The 22,711-nt window shown below is 38.7% G+C and overlaps 1 protein-coding gene across 1 annotated transcript in view; it reads right to left on the bottom strand.

The window, feature by feature from the left end:
- Nucleotides 1-21,772, bottom strand: part of ADAMTS20 (ADAM metallopeptidase with thrombospondin type 1 motif 20) — a 160,217-nt gene extending 138,445 nt beyond the window's left edge. The window contains exons 1-2 of the mRNA XM_081128121.1: nt 21,642-21,772; nt 20,657-21,018 (exon numbers count right to left, since the gene is read on the bottom strand). Of these exons, the coding sequence (XP_080984247.1) occupies nt 20,657-21,018; nt 21,642-21,732 (453 nt within the window). The 5' untranslated portion in view covers nt 21,733-21,772. The remainder of the gene's footprint in view (nt 1-20,656; nt 21,019-21,641) is intronic.
- Between the last annotated feature and the right edge of the window lie 939 nt (nt 21,773-22,711).

The following is a 22,711-nucleotide window of genomic DNA, read 5'->3' as shown; positions in this document are numbered from 1 at the left end:
TTTTATTTTATTTTTAAAATTTTATTTTTGTTTAAAATATTACAGGTGTCCCTTTTTCAACTGTTCCAAAATATTTTAAAAATAAAACACTCAAGTTATTTTTATGAAGCTGGTGTAAACTTACAACAAAACATGACAAAGACAGCAGCAAATTAAACAAAAAATATATAGGACAAGCTCATATATGAATGTCAAGATAAAAGTCCTAAATTGTACTAGCAAACAAAATTCAGCAAAACATAAAAAGAATACTACATGATGAGATGGAGTTTATCATAATATAAGTATAATACAATATTGGAAATCTATTAATATAATTCATTATAATCAGTTATTAGAATAGAAAAAAACACACATGGCTTTTGAAAAAAATTCAAACCACCTTGATTTTAAAAACATCAATAAAATATAATTAGGTGGATGCTTCCTTAAGATAAATTATATTACAGCTCAAAGACAGTATCATGAAAAAAAGACACATGCAAGGCATTTCCACTCAGGTCAGAAGTACAGGAATGCCCAGGATCATTTGTATTAAACAGAATTAGATAAAAGAGATTAGAAATATGAAAACATTGGACAAGAAGAGTTAAAACTGTCATCTTCATAAATGCTATCAGTACAGAACTTAAGAAATAAAAATTAACTGAAAAACTATTATAGACAATAAGTGATTCAGTGGCTTCAATGGTTTTCACATATAAAAAACAGCTACTAAAAGGCATTATGGAAGAAAGAACCCCATTTACAAATAAAAAGATTAAAAGCCCAGGAATCAGCAAACAAGAGTTTTTAAGGTCTCTGTAAAATGCTGAAGCCCTGCTAGATAGCTGCAAAAGAAAACAAACAGGTAGGATCACCTGCTTGGTTCTTGAAAACCAAGTGTCCCCAAAAAACTCTATAAACATGACATCCCAATTTAAACAAAATACCAACAGATTTTTAATATGTAAACTGCTTCAAAAGTTCATATGGGGAAATAAATTAAAATAGCCAGATAATTTTAAGAAAACAATGAGGTAGAGCTAGGACCAGAAGACATTGAAATATAAAGCCTCGTGAGTTAAATACTCCAAAGCTGGCACATGTACACCAGAAAACCAATAAACTGAATAGAGGGGCAAATGATAAATCTTAAATCATACAGGACTTATTATTACATATAGACGGCTTCTCAAATCAATAGCAGAAGAGAATATTTAATTAATAGCATTGCAACAAGTAGACAGACATCTGGAAAAAAATAATTTAGATACATCCCACAGAATAAGTTCTAAAGGATCAATGATGTAAACTTTTAAAAAAAATTTTATTGAATTTATTGGGGTGACATTGGTTATACAATTACATAGGTTTCAGGTGTACAATTCTATAATACATTTCTGTAGATTTTATTGTGTGTTCACCACCCAAAGTCATCTCCTTATGTCACCATTTATCTCCCCTTGACCCTCTTTGACCTCCTCCCACCCCAGTGATGTAAAGGTTTTAAATAAATCCACAACACCACTGCAAGATAACATGACAGAATTCTTTTATAATTTTGGAATAGGACATGTCATTCTAACCATGACTTAATACTATAAAAAAAGTTGTTAAACTTCCCTCAGGAAGAATAGAAATTAATATTAAACTGAGAAACCATTCTCATCTTTGAGACTACAAAAATCGACATTTTATAACATACTTAAAATGTGTGTTTTAAAAAACAGGCATCTCATTCACTGCTGCTGAAAATGTAAATCAGTGCAAGCACAATGCAAAGCACTTTGACAGTATCTATCACAGTTACAAATGTATCTGCCCTTCGACACAGCCAATTCCCTTTCTGAGAATTCTGTACACTTGCACACATGTGAAATAACACTTACAGGCTTATTAACTATACCATTGGTTTTAATAGCAAAATACTGGAGCCAATTCAAAACTCCATTGCTTAGGGTCTGTTTACATAAACTATGGTGTAGCCGTACACCGGAATATCTTGTGATTATGGACAAAAAAAGAATAAACATTCATGTAGCGATATGGAAAGACCTCCAACAAAATTATTAAACCAAAATATAACATTGTAAAACAGGATATATACTTCACTACCACTTGTGTATCAAAGGAAGAAAAAAAAATCTAAATATTTCTATTTGCCTGGTTGCTACTAAAGAAACTCTAGAAAGATTAGAAACAGTACAGGTGGAGGTAGAAGAGAGTAGGAGGTGGATTCAGGAATGACTAGGGATAGCATCCTTCATATATGCTCTTCCCTCTGCCTAAAATATTCCAGTTCCCACCCTCCACCTCACACCCCTGCCTGATCCCTCTGCACCTGGCTGCTTCCATCTCATCCCGCAAGTCTCAGTTAGACAGCAATGGGCCAGAAAGGTTTTCCTTGACCAGCTATCTAGATAACCACATCTCTATGCCTACTCCTGAAAATATATTACTTCTTTATAATAGATTATTGTTTGATTTACTCAAAAAATTATTGTATTTATGTATTTCTTTATTATTTATCATTTTTCTCCATCATCACACAGGGGGCTTCATACAGGCTGAGATCTAGCCCTGAATTTCCACTGCTAAATATAGTACCTGACACAGGGCAGGCATGCTACACAGCAAATACTTGTTGAACCATGCAAAGCTATTATTTCCCACTCTTTATACACTCAGCTGGTGTTGAGCAAAGAAAGATACAAATTTGAACACACAGGCTGGAGCTGGAGTGTGGAGACCCTTGCATGCAGGGATGTCTCAATCAAGACAGTCCATAAACTTGGGTAACAAAAAAAGTGACATCCTCATCATTAACCTCTAACTGAAATTTAGCATTTCTTCAGCTGTAAATGTGGGCAGCAAATCCCAGTGGTACTACCAGTGGAAAGCACAGATATTTTCATCACATGAAGTGTCTGAGATCTCAAAATATTGTTTATGTTCAATATTAAGATAGTTATTTGCTCTGCCATTAGATCTTATTTGATGTGCTAATACGTAAAAGTTCACATAACTATCTTGGTAACTATATTTCCATTTCATTAATTTTGTATTTTATCTTGGCACTTTAAAATATTCTGAGAAGGGTTTCATTGTTGAATTATTAACTGGTTTGAAGAGAAGTAGGAAGGGGGAGTGCAGCCAAAGCAAGAACTTTGGAAGATTAAATAATATTGTTCAGCTCTGGGAAGACCAGCAAGGGGGATGTTTTAGCCATCAAGGTATGAACTAAGAAGGGCCTGTATCTGTTAGTAGTCAAGAGAGTGGCAAGAAGCCCTTAAACAGTCAACTTTTGTAGATAGATCCCTTTTTCTAATCTGGGAAAGCTAAATCAAGGGTAAGCATTTATAATAATAGTTAAGTCCGAAGACATCATTGTCCCGAAGATATCATTTATACATATTTTGAATAAATTTTAACCTAATAATAACTCTTTGAGGTGAGTTATATTATTATCCCCACTTCACAGGTGAGACAAAAATGAAGAACAGAAGTTAAGTAACTTGTCCAAGTCTTATATCCAGTAAGTGACAGAACCAAGATATGAACCCAGATAGCCTGGCTCCACAATTCATGCCTGACCCATTACACTGTAGTAGTTATCATATACCACTTGTTATAAACCCTCCAAAATAACTGACAAATATTTAATTAACACCTATACTATGTGTCTGGCACAGTTCTAGGGGCAAAATACACAAAGGTGAACATGACAAAAACCCCTGCCTTCAAAGAATCTATACTTCTATGGGAAAAGACAAACAATACATAAAAATATAGCAGGCCAAGTAGTAACAGGTGCAATGGAGAAAATAAATATATGGTGAAGGAAAAAGATTTGCCTTTGGGTGGTGGGTCCACAATGCAATAGAGAGATGCTGCATCATAGAATTGTACACCTGAAACCTATATAATCTTATTAACCACTGTCACTCCAATACATTTAATTAAAAATTTTAAAAAGAAAACAATAATAAGGCAGGGAGACAGAATGGCAGAGGGTGGTGTGGGGAGGCTGAGGCTAGAATAAGGAGGAGGCAGCCATGGAAAACTCGGAGAGAACATTCAGACAGGAGGAGCAGTGACTGGAAGGCCAGTGATGGGGAAGAGCTTGGCAGGGTCCAGTGACAGAGAGAACAGGGACGCGGAGGCTGTGCCGCCAAGGGGAGATGCAGGAGGGGCTGCTGTGCAGGCCGCGCACAGTTGCACCCATTATGATTGACATCAAAAAGCACCTGCCACACTTCAGAATATGCAGATATACAATTATCTGCATCTAAAACCTCACAATCTTCCACATAGAAAAGAAAGTGCATTTCTGTGAAGAACCAATTCAGAAATGAATATGAGTTACTGAGTTTTAGATACTATAATAAGCATAGTTTTGGTGAAGGAGGCTTCATTTCCTTCTTAATTTTAAATATCTTAAAATTACTTAAACTAATAACTTTGAGATCATTGCTTTAAATTCATTGTAAAAAATACATTTTAAATCACTTTTAACCAAATAATCTCTTAAAGCCATTTAAATGACTGTGGCAATTATAGTCACAAAGTTTTCTTTACATTCATAATTATTACTAGATCTATGTCTCCTCCTCAAAAGGTAACAAAGTCTTTTCTATTTTTACAGTTCCAGAACCTAAAAAACATTACCTGAAACATAGCAGGCACTCAATTCATATCTGTAGAAATGAACATTTGTCTAACAAATATGGTAGAACATTTGTGTCTTCCCCCATATGCCCTTTTTTCCCCCTCTAACATTCTTAAGTCATAGTAGTTTGGGGGCTTGTCTGAAATATTTACATAATTTTATTTCAGTGCTAGAAAGTAAAACATCTAGGCACTCCTGGTTATGTAATATGCTAATATATTAAATTACACATATTTAAAAGCTTTAAAATAATTGAAATTCCATCATATATACTGAAATTATAGTCTTAAAATAAAAAGCTATATATATATTCAGAATTCATCTAGCATATTTAATTTTACCAGTGCCTGTTTTATAAATATAACTACAACCACTGCTTTCCAATGTATATCAAAATTCCAGCTTTTCCTGCCATCCCAGAAAGATAATTTCAGCTCTGCTTGTAAATTATAAAGACACTGGTTTTGAAATCTCAGTAAATGGACGATGGAAATCACTTTCTTCCTTTGAAAAGCATGCTGAAGATGGGAAATGTGATAGCATCTTAGTAAAAGATACAAATAGACATGAGGCAACTCGTTACTTATCTAAATCTACCTAGAAAACTACTTGGAAGTAATGTGACACTTTTCCCAAGAATATTGAAAACATTTATACCTTGGGAAATTTTTTGTGCTCCTTTAAATCATAACCTCTCTATGAGGTACTTCTTTATAATGTTCCTATAAAACCACACATGGTGCAACCTGTAATCCTGTGTGAGAAGTGAATCTAGTTCTACCCAGAGGCCATCAGCATCTCCTTGTAAGTTGGGCTAGAGTACCCCAGCCTGCTAAGAATATTGCCTTTATAACTCAAAGGGCTTTTTCTTCAACAAATACTAAGTCCAAGAATAAATGGCAAATAATTTATCCTCAAAGTGACTTCCCTATATTCATCAATGGAGTTAAAAGCATTTTAATTCTACCCATTTTTCTGTAATCCACTCTATTGCAGAGGACTTTCTGTTCAAAGAATAAAAATATTAGTGCTCTGCCTAAAGGCTCCTAAGGAAGCACTTAATTCTTTTTAACTTGGAAAAGAACCTGGTAAGGAATTGGAAGACTTAGCAAAACAGGTGGTTCATAGAATTATATTTAGATCATGCCATATTTTTAGAAACTGCCTATCTGCAGATGGGCACTGCAATTTGATTCATGAGAAATGTCAATCAAATTCCAAACACTTTCTTTTGATGACTATTAAAAGTAGTAAACCAGTTTTCACTTGGGCAAGGGTTTCCCAATTATTTGGAGCAATGATCTTCTATTTGCCAACTGTTTTGAAAGGCAGTAAGTGATTGCACAACTGGTTCTAATTTACTCTCGTAGGCCAAAAATTTTATATGTTTAGAGGATTTTTATACAATTGTTTTTCCAAAATGTTCTTATTTCAGTACTGTGGCATTCATCCATATATTTTTTTCCATTCATCCATATATTTTTTTTCCAAATACATGGCGAACACATGTACTACAGCAACAACCAATAATGTACTCTCAGATTTCACTGAAGGGTAAAAACAAGTGCAAAATATAAACCATTTGGACTCTTTTCCCACATCATTTACAGTTATTACATTAGGTAACTAGAGAACATTCAAAAATAAAGTACTATTGAACAAGGCAATTATAGCCTAGACTGAGAAATTATTTTAGTAACAAATTGCTCCCAACTATTAATTAAATTGGATTTTCACTTAAGGGCTGGGTCACTGGTAATTACTACCATGAAGACTAAAATATTTAGTTTTCAATCTTTAATCGTGTCATGTAATAAGAATCAATGTGATGTTACTTGAGAGCCTAAGTATTAGTCTTGGGTTTGCACTCATGGAACCTTGGGCAAATTGCTTTATGTCTTGGACCCTCAAGTTCCATAACTTGCAAAACAAAATAGAAATAATTATATCTACCTAATTTCCTGAGAAAGGCAGTGTGTGTTAAAATAATGTCAGTAACTGTTTTGAAATTGAATATATTTTGAAATAGGATAAAGAATTCTCCACTAAAAACAGATGTTACAGCCACTCTTTTTACCCTAGGCAAAGTATAATTGTTATGCAAGAAAGGTCATGAAGATTAACTCTGAGATTCATTTTTATTTTGGGATACTCTGTTCAATGCAAAAGGTTTATCAGCCTGAGAGTTTCTCGTGATACTACCACTGATCATGCCTAGGAAATACTGTAGTGTATATAAGCACACATTGAGTGCATGAATCATATGAAGAAAACAAAATTGGCTCCAGAAGTCTAAAGCAAAAAATTCATTATAAATTTTTGAAAAGATGAATCTTCTCTTTTTAGCAGCATTCCTTATTCCGCATTCCATAGCACAATTCCAGATCTCCAGTATAAAAGTAAGAGGAGCCCAGCCGGGCGTGGCTCAGGGGTTGAGCATCGACCTAGGATCCAGGCGATCGGGGTTCAATTCCCGGTCAGGGCACATGCCCGGGTTGCGGGCTGCAGCCGATCAATGACTCTCTCATCATTGATGTTTCTATCTCTCTCTCTCCCTCTCCTTTCCTCTCTCTGAAATCAATAAAGATATATTTAAAAAAAAAAAAAAAAAGTAAGAGGAGACAAAAAAGAGGACGTGTGTTGCTGATACCTCACCCAAAAAGAGGTTGCTCTCTCATCAAATCCTTGCCCATGAGGATCAAGAAAATAAGACAAAGACCTGAGACTCATCTACCCAAGATTATGTAGCCAATGACTCAAGTTCAAATATCCCATCAATATCAAATACAAGAACTATACTCTGTAATATTTCTCTTTCTTGTAGGCACTGAGTTGTTTCTGAGGTCATGTAAACTCACTAAAAGTGGAGAGAACTGTCAAAGAAATGGCCACATTCTTGTGGGGTCTGGGTAGTGATTCTCAGCACAGCGACTCCTAACCTCTTACTAAAATAATTGTGAAGACATAAAAAGTAAAGTCATCACAACAACTAGAAATTTAACAATAAACCATTAAGAACTAATTTGTAGGTGTATCATGGAAATATGTTCATGATATTGTCAAATGTTATAAGTCAATATTACTTGAAAAGATATGTACAATATCTAGAGGGACACAATGCCATATACCTGCCAGACCATCTGTCATATTTATAGCATATATTTTCCTAGTCTATCTTTTTAATTCACAGTTATTTTGACATATGGTACTCTTCAATTATCATTTAGGCAAACATTTTTCATTTGTTATGTCTCTCTTTGTAGTTTTCCATACCTAAAGGTTATGGTATATGTAATGTGGTTCTACATCTTTAATATAGCTATAATATTATTTGGTTTACCAGTAAGATGAGAATCTAGTATTTAGTTTTTCTTCATAAGAGATTCTTGGCATTCACAGATTTAACATAAATGCCTTTTAGGCTTTGGCAACTGTCACAGGAAACCAACTTGAAGCAATTATCAAAACTTGATCTGCCACCAGAAGTCAACTAGTTTTTTGAGGGATTATACAGGGTGGAGCAAAAGTAGGTTTGCAGTTGTTCATATGGAAACTAATACAATACTTAATAAATAATACAAGAATAAACTGCTTTGTAAACTCACAACTGTAAACTTACTTTTGCCTCATACTGTACTGTCAAAGAAACCATGAACCTGGACTAAAAGAGCCTTGACTGCTTTCATTGTAACCTATAGACTCTCAGAAGTACTCTAACATTCCTGAATTCCCCTAGAATCTATTTTGGATGCTGCTATGGAGGATGGGAAAGACCCTTCCAGAGAACAGAACCAGGGACACCTTGGTGACTGGACATCCCAGAAAGGTCAATCAAGGGAGGTAATCAAGAAACCGTCCTCCTTCCAGGTTAGTGGGTCTCCACAATCCCCAGAAGAAGTCAAGAATTGCTATAAGTCAGTGACTACTAAGAATCTCACTTCATTCAACAGGAAGTTAAGATTAGGGTTGCAGGAATGCTGATCATGCTGTACATTGGCTAGGGGAAGGTGCAAATCTGTCTTATTAATTCATTATTTGCTAAACCACAAAGAGCCACATCTAAACTTTATGAAGAAGTCTGTATTACCCAGAGATCCTGAAATCTGAGCCAGAGACAAGATGAGTATGTTCGATATGTAGGAAGAGAAAACAGAGGGATATTTGGGGAACAGAAGAGGAGCATGTAGTGTAGACTATTGGTGATCACCAGCATCTGTTCTCCCCTCTTCCTCTTGGTCATATCACTGTCCCTCCTTTCCAGCCTTTTGCATTAAGGTAGAACCAGGCAACAAGTTTTCACCAATAGAATGTACATAGAAGTGTGTCTCTTTTGAGATGAGGCAATCAAGCTTTCTCTGTGCTATTACTATGGTAATAAGGCATTTATGTAGTTCATGAATACTTTTAATTAATAAATTTAATACCACTGTAATAAGGACATTATGCACCAATTTCTAAAGGTGGCTGGTACATAAAAGGCTGATAAATATTTGTTGAAAAAGAACGAACAATCTGTCTCTTCCTCTGAATATTAATATGAATGGAACAACTTAATTAACTATATTTTATGGGAAACAGTAGTTATAAGCAAAACAAGAATAAGCCATAAGTAACAAGAGTGCAATGTGAGCCTATATGAATGCAATTAACTTAGCTATCATCTGAAAAAGATTTTAGTCTATACCAATTTTTTAAGTATGTTCAAGGACTTAAACTAAAATTGCTAATATAATTTTCCTGCACTAAATGACTGATGTAAAGAAGAGCTGGCCTAAGTATTTGGCACATATTCATAAAAGCTGCTTTAGCTCATTCATTCATATATGTATTGAGAATTTCTATATGCTGTATTGGATGCTAAAATAAATATTACTGTCCTGCCTACACTTAAAAATCTACAAATGAGATAGGAGTGTGGACAAGTAGCTGCAATTCAACATATTATGCATAAAATGCCCAGTGGTAAAACAAAGAAAGGCCTGGTCAGCTATGTCTAGGAAAGAATGGGGGTAGGATTCAAAATGGATCTGGAAGGGTGAGTAGCAGTTTAGGGGAAAGGCATTTCAAGCCTTAACAATCTGATTTCAACCTCCCTTTTCACCCTACTTTTCATCTGCACAGACGCACAGGAAACCCTTATGTTTTCTTCTCCCCACATGTCTATTCATCACTCAAAGTCCAGTTGCAAAGCCTTCTCCAACACAGGTCTCACAACAATCTTAATGAGTCACTCCTTCCCCAAAGTTCGCACAGCACTTTTTGTACTCCTCGGCTATTTTCATTCTGTGTTTATGTGCCTGGTGTCACTCTGTGGTGGCCCTGAGAATGCTGGGCATAATTGGCCAGGGGCCCCAGATCCATCCTTCTAAGAGTCTACAGGTTACAACAAAAACAGTCAAGGGTTTTTCAATCCAGGCTCATGGTTTCTTTGACAATATAATCCCTCAAAAAACCTAGTGTTTGTGCCCCAGCCATATCTCCCAAGTGCTACTCCAAGTCATACCTGAATGTGGCAAGGATGCTAAGGGTAAACTGGTTCTTAGGAGGCATGGGACTCTTCTCTCAGCCAAATGTGCCTTGAGTCATGCTTTGGGCCTTAGACTGCCCCACAGCCTGAGATGCTTCTACCCCACATTTTCATCTTCTTTCTTCACCCATCTCAGACTTCATCACTCTCTCCTTATTTCCTCTAACACAGGCACTTCCCCTAAATAAAATCCTTGCACATTTAATCCCATCTTGCCATCTGTTTCTTGGAAGACCTGACTAACATTCTGATAAAGTAGAGGCATAAGGAAGTCTCCCTAGTGTTGTGCGACTGAGTACTTGACTACATACATGAATTGCTAAAGGAGGTCCCTATGAATTTTTCCAAAAAAAAATTTCAAATACAGAATGGTGTGTGTAATGATCTGGGGTGATATTAGTTCTCTGCAAACAGGAAGTTTTTAAAAAATAAAATTAAAATTTTCCCAGAATAGACAAAAACCAGTAAAGACACTGATAGTTTCCATACAATTATTTCTTGTCTGAACAAGAAGTTACTAGAGCAACTCAATAATCAGTCATCAGAGAGCATTAGTGTCTGACATGCTGCAGAATGGTTCACATAAGAAACTTCAAAAAAGTACACACAGCCACTGCAAGCTACTCCGTGAGAATACTGTACAAGCCAGATGCAGTGTCTGGTTTTATGACATCTGGAAACTGTTTCTTTCAACCAAAAAGATTGCATTGCTTTAAATTCCACCAAGAAATGGTGGTGTTCACTGTCTAGGTGGTCAGGTTAGTCCCTGAGGGCCTTTGGAAGAAGGGAACCTACCAGGTAATATGAGAAGAGGGTGAGTAGAGCACAGAGGTTGTGGCCTCCATACAACTTATGCATGCTGTTGTGACAAGTACACCCCAGAATACACCAACTTATTAAATACTGACCTCTACTTTGGCAAGAGTGTACCAACATTATGAGAAGATCAATAATATGACCATGAAAATGAAGTTTATAGTTGAATATAGGAAGGATTAAGACCTGATAACTATACATTCTGTATCAATGTATATCAATGAACTAAAAACAAAATCTCGTTAGCCATTACATTACTTACAGGTAATCCTAGGATTCAGCTCCATTTTAATATCTACTGTAGATTTTAGAAATGTGTAAATAAATTTCTATTCAAAAATGCTTAAAATATGTGATAAACACATATGCTCATTAGAAAAAATAGAGAGATTTTAGAAAAGCAAATGTTATACTCACATGAAACAACTTCTGGCAGACTCTTAGCCCCTTCTGGTTCTTGGGCTCAAAGCACTTAAGAAAACTAAACAATACTAGTCATGGTTCAGTGATTTAATGAAAGAGAAAAACATGTAATTACCAAGACTTCTAAAAGTGGAAAACAATTAACCATATAGAAATTAAAATAAAACATTGGTTCACATGTTTAGGATTAAAGTAACATTAACAACTAAATAGAATTTACATATGTTGGAGTGCCAATTTTCCAAAATGGTTGTATATAAAGGTATATTCTTAAAATATTAATTTGTTTTTCATTCTTTTCCTCTAAAAGTCACACTCTCAGCAGCCACCAAACAAAGGAAAGGTAGATGCTACCTGAAATAGAAAGCTGGAAGGGGAAAGGGTAGATAAATGAGATGTAATAGGAATTCAGTGGATTTAGAAGAAAAGGGTGATAGAGGCAAAGGAAACAGTTGGAAAGATGCATGTGTGCTAACTTCTCCACTGGGGTTTAAGATCTTGGAGAAAGAAGACATGTTAGATAGTTTAAGGGGGTGGCCAAGAGAAGTATTTCAGCATGCTCTGTGGGATTGAGGGAAGGGACCTTCTGAAAGAGTCCCCAACACACACACACACCAAGATTAGAGGTGTGGTGTGGCAGAGTCCAGCACCACGTTCCCCTTGATTTTCAAATGCCATGGAGGGTTTTAGATCCTTAGAAGAGTCTGAGAGATTACCAATTGCATCACCAAATGACCCCACATGGGGAGGGTGCTGCAGCAGTAGGAGCCAAGTGGCACTTACATCTGAGGGTAACACAGTGAATGCATCAGTCAGACAATAAATCAAATAGGTGTTGCAACCAAAACTCAGAGGGATATGCAGCACCAGTGAGAGCCTACAAGAGAATGAGTCAGTGAGCCCAAACTGAGGAACCAAAAATGCCACAAGTTCTCTGGCCCAGAATTCAGTGGCTGGTCCCAGAAGGATGCAAAGAGGCTAAGGCACAAAGGACATTACAAACCAGAGGAACTGGAGAACAGGATGATTTTCCCACCCTCCTTCCAAATACAAAATCTCAGAACACTTCATGGCCCTGTATGGGGTCAGTTTTCATCAATAGTCAATGTATGCTTAAATCCAGCAATGTATAAGGCACCATGCATTAGCAGAAAAACATGAGGAAACTACATGCTCATTTCAATATATTCAGAAAAAGCATATGATTAAGTATGACATCCATGCATGATTAAAAGCCAATTATGATTAGGAGTAACTATGAAAAAAGAGAACTTCTCTAAGTTAGTAAGACTGACTCTAAAAATCCTCAGTACACATCAACCTTAGGGTTTACTGGATTAACAGAGGTCAAAGTTAGATCATTATAGTCACAGATAAAAAGTCCCCAAGATAAGTCAGGAAGCAAGCCAGAGCATGACCAGAAGGTTAGCATTACTGATTTCGGGGATAGTGTATCAAGACTCAACTGCAAAAAACTCAACTGAGCCAGGTTGGTTGTACCACAATTTTATCTAGATCTAAAATCTAATCTGAGACTAAAAAGAGGAGTCTGATATAATAAAAAATGGACTCTAAAATCTACCAGAAGTTCCACTATTTTATGAAACTATTCATCTAAAAGAAGTTAATGACAGAGTCAGTGTAGAAATAAAATACACAATCAAATATACATACACACACACACACACATATATATACATACATATATGTACATACATCTGTTTTAGTGCTAATGTTTAATACTAATATCAAAAATGAGAAATATAAAATGTCACTAATCTCATTAATAATTTAGACTTTTAATTAGCCATAATCACACTACTAAATATTTTTAGATCCTGGTACCTCTAACTATTTGTTGTATTACTGGAAATTTTCTATCTCTTCCATGACTGATGTCCTCAATGTAGTCTTACAAATATAAAGAAATTAAGATAAAACTGAGTTACACAGGTACGAAAATAAGTTTTTAAAATGTTAAATTAAATTCTGATATATCAATAAGTCTATCCAAAGCAAAGTGCATACATAAATCAGTTTAATAATGCATGATAACTTAGACCACTATATCCAAGTTGATAGTCACAAGAAAGGATGAACTGTTAAGACTTAGACATTTCCAACTGTTTTCTCATTTCAAAAGTGGATATTAATAATAATTTGAACTACACCAGCATTTTGAATCAACATGAGCAGAAACATTACTCCTAACAATGCTTTCCATCTGGAATTTTTTTTTGACACAAAATACTAAATCGAGAAAACATTGAGATTTCAAGATGGCTGCAGAGTAGGTAGAAGCTACCTTCTCCTGGTGCCAAACCAGATTTACAGCTAAACTATAGAGCAATCAACCTGAATAACCAACTGAAGGACAGCTGAAAAGGAGTGTTATAACCAAGGATTTACAGAAGAAGCCACATAGAGACTGGTAAGAAGGGTAGTGATGCGAAGATGGCTGGGCCTATATCCATGTGCAACAGCTGAGAAGCCAGAGGGATATCTTAGTTGTAAAGGTTCCACCTGAAGAGTGTGGTGTCTCAACCTCATGTGGGTATCCCTAACCCAGAGCACCAGGGCCAGGAAGAGGAGTAGGCATAGCATATGGCAGTAAAAATCAGCAGTCAGCCTGGAAGAGGAGGAAGTCTGCTAGAAACTTAGGTGCTCTCTTTAAGGGCCAAAGGACAGGAACACAGTATCTGAAATGAAAAATACACTAGATGAAATCAATGACAGGTTAGATTTAGCAGAGGACTGAATCAACAATCTAGAGGACTAGATAACAGAAAACACCCAAGCAGAGCAACAACAACTACAAAAAAGTATTTTTAAAAGTGAGGAAAATCTAAGGGACCTCTGAAACTACATCAATCATAACAACATTCACATCATAGGGTACCAGAAGGAGAAGGGAGTGAACAATGGATTGAGAACCTGTGAAGAAATAATGGCTGAAAACTCACCTAATTGGTGAAGAAAAAAGGCACATACGTCCAGAAGCACAGAAAGTCTCAAACAAGATGAACCCAAAGAGGCCCACACCAAGACACAGCATAATTAAAATGATAAAGGTTAAAGATAATGAGAGAAATTTAAGAGCTTCAAGAGAAAACACAGCTACCTACAAGGGAGCTCCCATAAGGGTGTCAGATGATTTCTCAATAGAAACACTTCAGGCCAGAAAGGATTGGCATGAAATATTCAAAGTGATGAAAAGCAAGAACCAACAACCAAGAATACTCTATCCAGTAAGGCTATCATTTAAAATTGCAGGAGACCCGACTGGGCATGGCTCAGCGGTTGAGCATCGACCTAGGATCCAGGCGATCGGGGTTCAATTCCCGGTCAGGGCACATGCCCCGTTGCGGGCTTGATCAATGACTCTCTCATCATTGATGTTTCTCTCTCTCTCTCCTTTCCTCTCTCTGAAATCAATAAAGATATATTTTTAAAAAATAAATAAATTTAAAAAATAAAATTGCAGGAGAAATAAAGAGCTTCCAAAAAAAAAAAAAAAAAAGCTAAAGGAGTTCTTCATTACCACCAAACCAATATTGCAAGAAATGTTGAACAGTTTTCTTTAAGAAGAATGAAAAAAAAAAAAAAAAAGAGTGAGAGAAGAACATAGGTATAAAAAATAAAATGGCAATAAATAAATACCTCTCAATAATAACTATGTAAACGAATTAAATGTCCCAATCAAAAGACATAGGGTAGGTGAACAGATAAGAAAACATGGACCATATATATGCTGTCTACAAGAGACCTACCTCAGAACAAAATATACACACAGATTGAAAGGGAAGGGATAGAAAAAGATATTCCATGCATATGGAAATGAAAAAAACAAAAGCTGCAGTAGCAATACCTATATCAGACAAAGTAGATTTCAAAACAAAGGCCATAACAAAAGACAAAGGAGGTACTAAAGGGATCTATCCAACAAGAGGATAAAACCCTTCTAAACATATATGCACCCAACATAGGAGCACCTAGATATATAAATAAAATCTTGGTAGACATTAAAGGAGAGATTGACAGTAATACAGTCACAGTAGGGGATTTTAACACTCCATTGACATCAGTGCATAGATGTTCCAGACAATAAAAAAAATCAGCAAAGCAACAGCAACCCTAAACAACACACTAAACCAGATGGATCTAATTGATATTTACAGAACATTTCTTCCCAAAGCAGCAGAATACACATTCTTTTCAAGTGCACATGGAACATTCTCCAGGATAGACCACATGTTAGGACATAAAACAAGTCTTAATAAATTCAAGAAGATTGAAATCATATCAAGCATCTTCTCTGACCACAATGGTATGAAACTAGAAATCAATTACCATAAAACTTTAAAAAACTCAACATATGGAGGCTAAATAACATGTTACTAGACAATTAATAGGTTAACAATGAAATCAAGAAAGAAATCAAAAGTTACCTTGAAACAAATGAAAATGAGCATACAACAGCCCCAAATCTATGGGACACCGCGAAAGCAGTGCTAAGAGGGAAATTCATGACATTGCAGGCCTACCTCAAGAAGCAAGAAAAATCTCAAATAAACAATCTAACACTTTAATAAAAAGAACCAGAAAAAGAACAACAAAGCACAGAGTAAGTAGAAGGAAGGAAATAATAAAGATCAGAGAGGAAATAAATGACATAGAATCTAAAAAAACAATACAAAAGGTCAATAAAAACCAAGAGCTAGTTCTTTGTAAAGATAAACAAGATTGACTAACCTTTAACCAGACTCAAAAGAAAAAGAGAGAGGACCCAAATAAATAAAATCAGAAATGGAAGAGGAGAAGTAACAGTTGACACCACAGAAATACAAAGAATTTTAAGAAAATACTATGAACAACTATATGCCAACAAACTAGAACCTGAATGAAAGGATAAATTCCTAGAAACATACAGTCTTTCAAAATGAAATCAGGAAGAATCAGAAAATCTAAATAGATCAATTACAACTAATAAAAATCAAAGCAATAATCAAAAAACTCCCAACAAACAAAAGTCCAGGACTGAATGGCTGCACAGGAGAATTTTACCAAATATTCAAAGAAGAATTAACACTTATCCTCCTCAAACTTTTCAAAAAAAAGTCAAAAGAAGGGAAGACTCCCAAGCTCATTTTATGAGACCAGCATCATCCTAATTTCAAAACCAGATAAAGACACTACAAAGAATGAAAATTATAGGCCAATATCCCTGATAAACATAAATGCTAAAATCCTCAACAAAATATTAGCAAACCGGATCCAGCAATATATTAAAAAGATCATACACAACGACCAAGTGGGATTTATTCTGGGGATTCAAGGCTGGTACAACATCCCCAAATCAATAAACGTGATACATCACATAAACAAAATGAAGAATAAAAACCACATGATCATATCAATAGATGCAGAAAAAGCATTTGCTAAAATCCAGCACCCATTTATGATAAATACTCTCAGCAAAGTGGGACAAGAGGAAAAATACCTCAACATAACAAAGGCCATATATGACAAATCCATAGCCATTGTCATACCAAATGGGCAAAAACTAGAAGTGTTTCCTGTAAGATCAGGAACAAGACAGGAATGTCAGCTTTCACCACTCTTATTCAACATAGTACTGGGAGTTCTAGCCACAGTGATCAGAGAAGAAGAAGAAATAAAAGTCATCCAAATTGGAAAGAAAGAAGTAAAACTGTCATTCACAGATGACATGATATTGTACATAGAAAAACCTAAAGACTCCACCAAAAAAAACCCTACTAGAACTAATAAGGGAATTCAGTAAATTAGCAGGATACATAATTAATTTTCAGAAGTAAGTGGCATTTTTATACACCAAAAATGAACTATCAGAAAGAGGAACTAAAAAAACAATGCCATTTACAATTGCAACAACAACAACAACAAAATAAGGTACCCAGAAATAAATTTAATCAAGGAAGTAAAACACCTGTACTCAGAAAATTATAGGATACTGAAGAAAAAAAAAATGAGGAAGATACAAATAAGTGGAAGCATATACTGTGTTCATGGATAGGAAGAATTAACATCATTAAAAGTCCATACTACCCAAAGCAATCTATAGATTCAATGCTATTCCTATTAAAATACCAATGGCATATCTCACAGAACTAAAACAAATATTCCAAAAATTTATATGGAACCACAAAAGATCCCAAAATAGCCTCAGCAATCTTGAGAAAGAACAAAATTGGAGGGATCACAATACCTGATACCAAGTTATAGCACAAGGCATAGTAATCAACACAGCTTGGTATTGGCATAAAAACAGACATATAGATCCATGGAACAGAATAGAGAGCTCAGAAATCAACCCATGCCTTCAAGGTCAATTCATATTTGACAGAGGCGGCAAAAATGGGGTAAAGACAGTCTCTTCAATAAATGGTGTTGGGATAATTGGACAGATACATGCCAAAAAATGAAACTAGATCACCTCTATACACCATACACAAGAATAAACTCAAAATGGATTAAAGATTTAAATGTAAGTCATGAAACCATAAAAATCATAGAAGAAAACATAGGCAGGAAAAATCTCAGATTTCTCATAGGAATATTTTTTCTGATATATCTCCTCAGGCAAAGACAACAAAAGAAAAAGTAAACGAATGGGACTACATCAAACTAAAAAGTCTTTGTACAGCCAAGAAACCATCAACAAATTGAAAAGACAACCCACTGAATGGGAGACCATATTGGCCAATGATACATTTGATAAGGGGTTAATTTCCAAAGTGTATAAAGAAGTTGAACAGCTCAACACCAAGTAAACAAACAATCCAATTTAAAAATAGGCAAAGGACCTGAATAGATACCTCTTCAGAGGACATACGGATGGCCAAGAGACATATGAAAAGATGCTCAACATCACTAATTATCAGAGAAATGCACGTTAAAACCACAATAAGATATCCCCTCACGCCTGTCAGAATGGCCACCATCAACAAATCAACAAACAAGTGCTGGCGAGGATGGGGAGGAACTGCACCGAGTGGGAACGCATATGATGCAGCCACTGTGCAAAACAGCATGGAGCTGCCTCAAAAAATTAAAAATGGAACTGCCTAGTGACAGTGATTTCACTTCTGGGAAGAAACCCAAAACAGTAACTTGAAGTCATATATGCACCCCTATGTTCATTGCAGGGCTATTTACAATAGCCAAGTGCCCACCAGTAGATGAGTGGATAAAAAAGCTGTGGTACGTTTACACAATTGAATACTACTTGGCCATCAAAAAGAAAGAAATCTTACCTTCTACGACAGCATAGGAGGACCCGGAGAGTATTATGCTAAGCGAAATAAGCCAGTCAGAGAATGACAAGTACTATATGATATCACCTATATGTGGAACTTAATGAACAAGACAAAACAGGATCGGAATCACAGATACAGAGAACTGACTGACAGCTGTCAGATGGGAAAGGAGTTGGGGGGCTGGGTGAAAAAGTTGAAGGGATTAAGAGAAAAGCAAAAAAACCCTCATAGACACAGGCAACAGGATGGCCATTGCCAGAGGGAAAGGAGGTGGGGTGGAGGGAGGTGGAAGGGGGTAAAGGGGATAAATGGTGGTAGAAAGAGACTTGAGTTTGGGTAGTCAGTGCACAATACAGTGTGCAGCTGATGTGTTATAAAAGTGTACACTTGAAACCTGTATGGCTTTAGTAACCAATGTCACCCAATAAATTCAATTAAAAAAAAAAAGTGTCCATGGGTTATGCACCTATACATATAAGTTCTTTGGTTAATCTCTTCTCACCCATCCCCCCCTTCCCTCTGAGATTTGTCAGTCCGTCCCACGCTTCTGTGTCTCTGGATCTATTTTGTTCATCGGTTTATTTTGTTCTTTACATTCCACATATGAGTGAGATCCTGCGACTATTCTTTTAAAGTTTTCTCCAAAAAAAAAAAAGAAGCTAAGCTGGTTGAGAAGAACTCTAGAATCCTGCACCCAAAGTCCTAGTGGTTGTCTCTTCTTGAACATATATATTTGAGAGGAGTTAATGATGAAGTGAGCTCATATGTTTTAATAGAAGTGTTATCTACCTCGGGTTCCATGAACTGAGATGGGAAAGTATTACATCTTTATTTTTACTAACCTCTGATATCTAACATTTCCTACAATTATGATTGTAGGTTAAAACCATAGACATTATGACTTCGTTACCAATAAACTGATACTTTCGTATTACATTAGACTTGATGTAGCTATTCGGATCTTTTATAGTCATCACCACTGGAATAACAGTAAATAAACCCCTCCCCAATAGATATTTAAAGCATTATTCAAGAAGTATATATCATAGCACCACAAGCTGTAATAGTTGTAACATTTTGATTGCTGTTAGTATTTAAAAGGAAGCCAGTTAGATCATTTTAAGTGTGTAAAATAACACACAAGATATTACTTTAGGAGAATTTAGAGAAGGGGTTTCGCCAGACTGCTGAAAGAAGTTCATGGAAAAAGATTTAGAATCTGTTTTAGAGGGAGAGAAACAAATACTGGGTTCTGTGTGTTTCATTTCCTCTCTCCATGATAAGGTTGTCAAGTCTCTGTCTTTTACTCTTGTCACTCTAATGACCATTTGCTGGCACCAGGCCACTGTGGATACTCTACGATATTTTTTAATGTAATGCAATAAACAGGCAGATTCAACCTCTTCCCTCTTCTGTACTGCACAGACTAATGGGCTTCCACATACTATGGAAAACCCACTCTTCCCTTCAAACTTTTTTTTAATCTATATATTGAAATAATATATATATATTGGTTATTTTCCCTCTATGATTCTAAATTCAAGGAACAAAATTATGTAAGTGCAGGGGTTCTGCCTCAACAGATGGTCAGGAATGGATGTGTCTGAGTAAAACCACACTTCACTTGTAGCAGGGGCCACAGGGCCACTCCCTGACTCACTAACCCAGCCTCCTGTCTGACACTTTGAAGAGTTTCTCAGCTTCTCACAGGGGAGTTCATTTCGCACAGCAGGTAAACCTGCAGTCCTTCCCAACCCCTACTGCAGGAAGGAGCGGCCTCGGGCTCGGGCTCGGGCTCACCTAGGTGTTAATCCCTCCAGTGCCCTCTTTGATCTCTTGGGTCACCAACCACTAACTCAAAGAAACCCATTGCATGGCTGTCCGAACGGGAGCCCTTGACTGGATCCCAAGCAAATGCCAAAGGACCCCCAGGGAGCTTACCAGGCCTCCACAGAGGCTGAAGACAGCGACGTGATCCTCCCGAGAATTGACCTGGCCCCGGTAGAAGCAGTGGCGCAGGTCTGGGGACGCCGCGTGGCTCCCCTCGGGCCCGCGCGCGGGGGCCCCCAAGTGCACCTCGGTGTAGCCCGCGGCCAGGAAGGCGGCGTCGGCGCTCAGGTTCAGCTGGAACAGCTGCCCGTAGGCGCTGATTCGGTAGAGGGTCCTGACCGGCGCGGGCTCCGGCGCCTCGGAGCTGCGCTTCCTCCGGCTGAAGTGACGGCTCTGCGGGAACACTTCGCCGAACTCATTTACCCGCGCGGGGGTCACCACTTCGTACGAGGCCAGTGTCCTCACCAGCGCTTCTGCAACCAGAGCGACAGGGCCATGGAGCACCCCCCCGCACACACACACACACACACACACACACACACCCGACGTGTTTCCAACTCGCAGCCTCAAACTTCTTCAACCCAGCGTTCCCACCAAAAGATCCCAGGTCTCAGGTCCCGATACATCCTGGGGCGCAACAAATGCACACAGCAGGGCGAGCGCGCGCACACACACACGTGCGCTCCGGGAGTGTGAGTGCTCCGCTTTCCCACACCCCCGACTTGCTCCACCCTCCCCCAGCGGAGCCCGTGACACTCCTGGCCCCAAGCAGCCCACCTCCTTCCCCCAACCCTCCCCGCTTCCCTGCCGCCGCCTACTCGTGCCCTGCGGACGCGCGCGCCCCCCTGCCCCACGCGCCCCCACCGCGTGGTCCCCGGAGGGAGTCCTGTCTCCCGCGCACGATTCCTCGAAACCCGACGCAGGGGCAACCTCTCGGGATGCCTGGGAGGCTGACTAATCCGGGAGTCTCAGGAGCCCCTGCGGAGCCAGGGTTCCCCCACCCGCTAAGCCACTCACTCCCCCAACTCCGTCCGGCTGTCCCACTCGGGCCCCGAGCCCCCACCTCGCTGCGGAAGGCGCCGCGCGGTGACCTTACCTTGCCTGGGGTGGAAGTGAACTTCCCAAGACCTGGTGATGAAGAGCGAGAGCTGGTAGAGCAGCCCCGTCAGCCACTTGGCCACCCGCATGGTTCCACCCGGGAGATCCCAACCCGGGAGGCCAAGCCCAGCCAGCCGGCGTCCCCCGCGCTCCGCCGCCTCTCCTCCCTCTCGCCCGCCGCTCCCCGCGCCGGCCGCCGCCGAGCCTCAGCAGCCTCCGGAGCAGCAGCCCCGGCCCCGGGCCGGCCCGTCGCGCCACACGGCCAGCCTCCGCTCCCTGAGCCGCTGCTTCATCGCCCGGCAGCCCCGCAGCCCCCGCCTGGGTCTCCGCAGCCTCCGCTCAGGTCCAGCTCCACGCTCGGAAGCGCCTCGCCGCAGCAGGAACGGTGCCAATATATAGCCACCCCAGCGGGGCCAGCGCGGGCGAGAGCCCGCCCCCCAGGGGCCGGCCGCGGCCAATCAGCGGGAGGCGCGGCCCCGGCTCGCCTCGGGCGCGCAGCCCGCCCCCAGCCCCCAGCTGCACCCGAGTGCGGTGCCCGGGGCTCCCGCTGCGGGCGTGCAGCGTGGGGAGCACCCCGAGGCCCAGCCGGACACCACCCCGCTACCTGGAAAGCCCAAGACCCGCACAGGCTGCGAGGCCGAGGTGGATAGGTGATAAGTGTGTGAGGCGTTCAGCTCTTAGAATGAAATAACAAGCATCAGATGGAAAGTTTCTGTTATTTATGCTTCATGGTCATTTTCGGCTTCCCAAGCAAAATAAAATAAGCTATAGCGGGAAGTTGTTGTAGACAGAGGATGCTACCGATGAAGCTTGATCGCCAGGCCTCCTTTGCCAAGGGGCCCTGTGTGTCCTAGGAGTTGCTGGGAATTTGCTGGAGGTGCTGAGGGGAAGCTGAGGTTGCAATCAGCAAACACTTCTGGATGGGAATTTCTGGAAATTGTCTAAAGAAATTCGAGAAGAAAAGGATCTCAGTCTCCAAAGTCCCAGATAACTTATTGTGACTTTCTCCTTTTAATATTCATTGTTTGTACTTAACGGGTATATAAAAGGGCCCAAAATTATATAAAG

This window comes from Miniopterus schreibersii (assembly GCF_964146895.1).
Source record: "Miniopterus schreibersii genome assembly, chromosome: 2".
Taxonomy (NCBI): domain Eukaryota; kingdom Metazoa; phylum Chordata; class Mammalia; order Chiroptera; family Miniopteridae; genus Miniopterus; species Miniopterus schreibersii.
The sequence above is the reverse complement of the archived record's forward strand: the minus strand, read 5'-3'. Positions and strand labels throughout refer to the sequence as shown.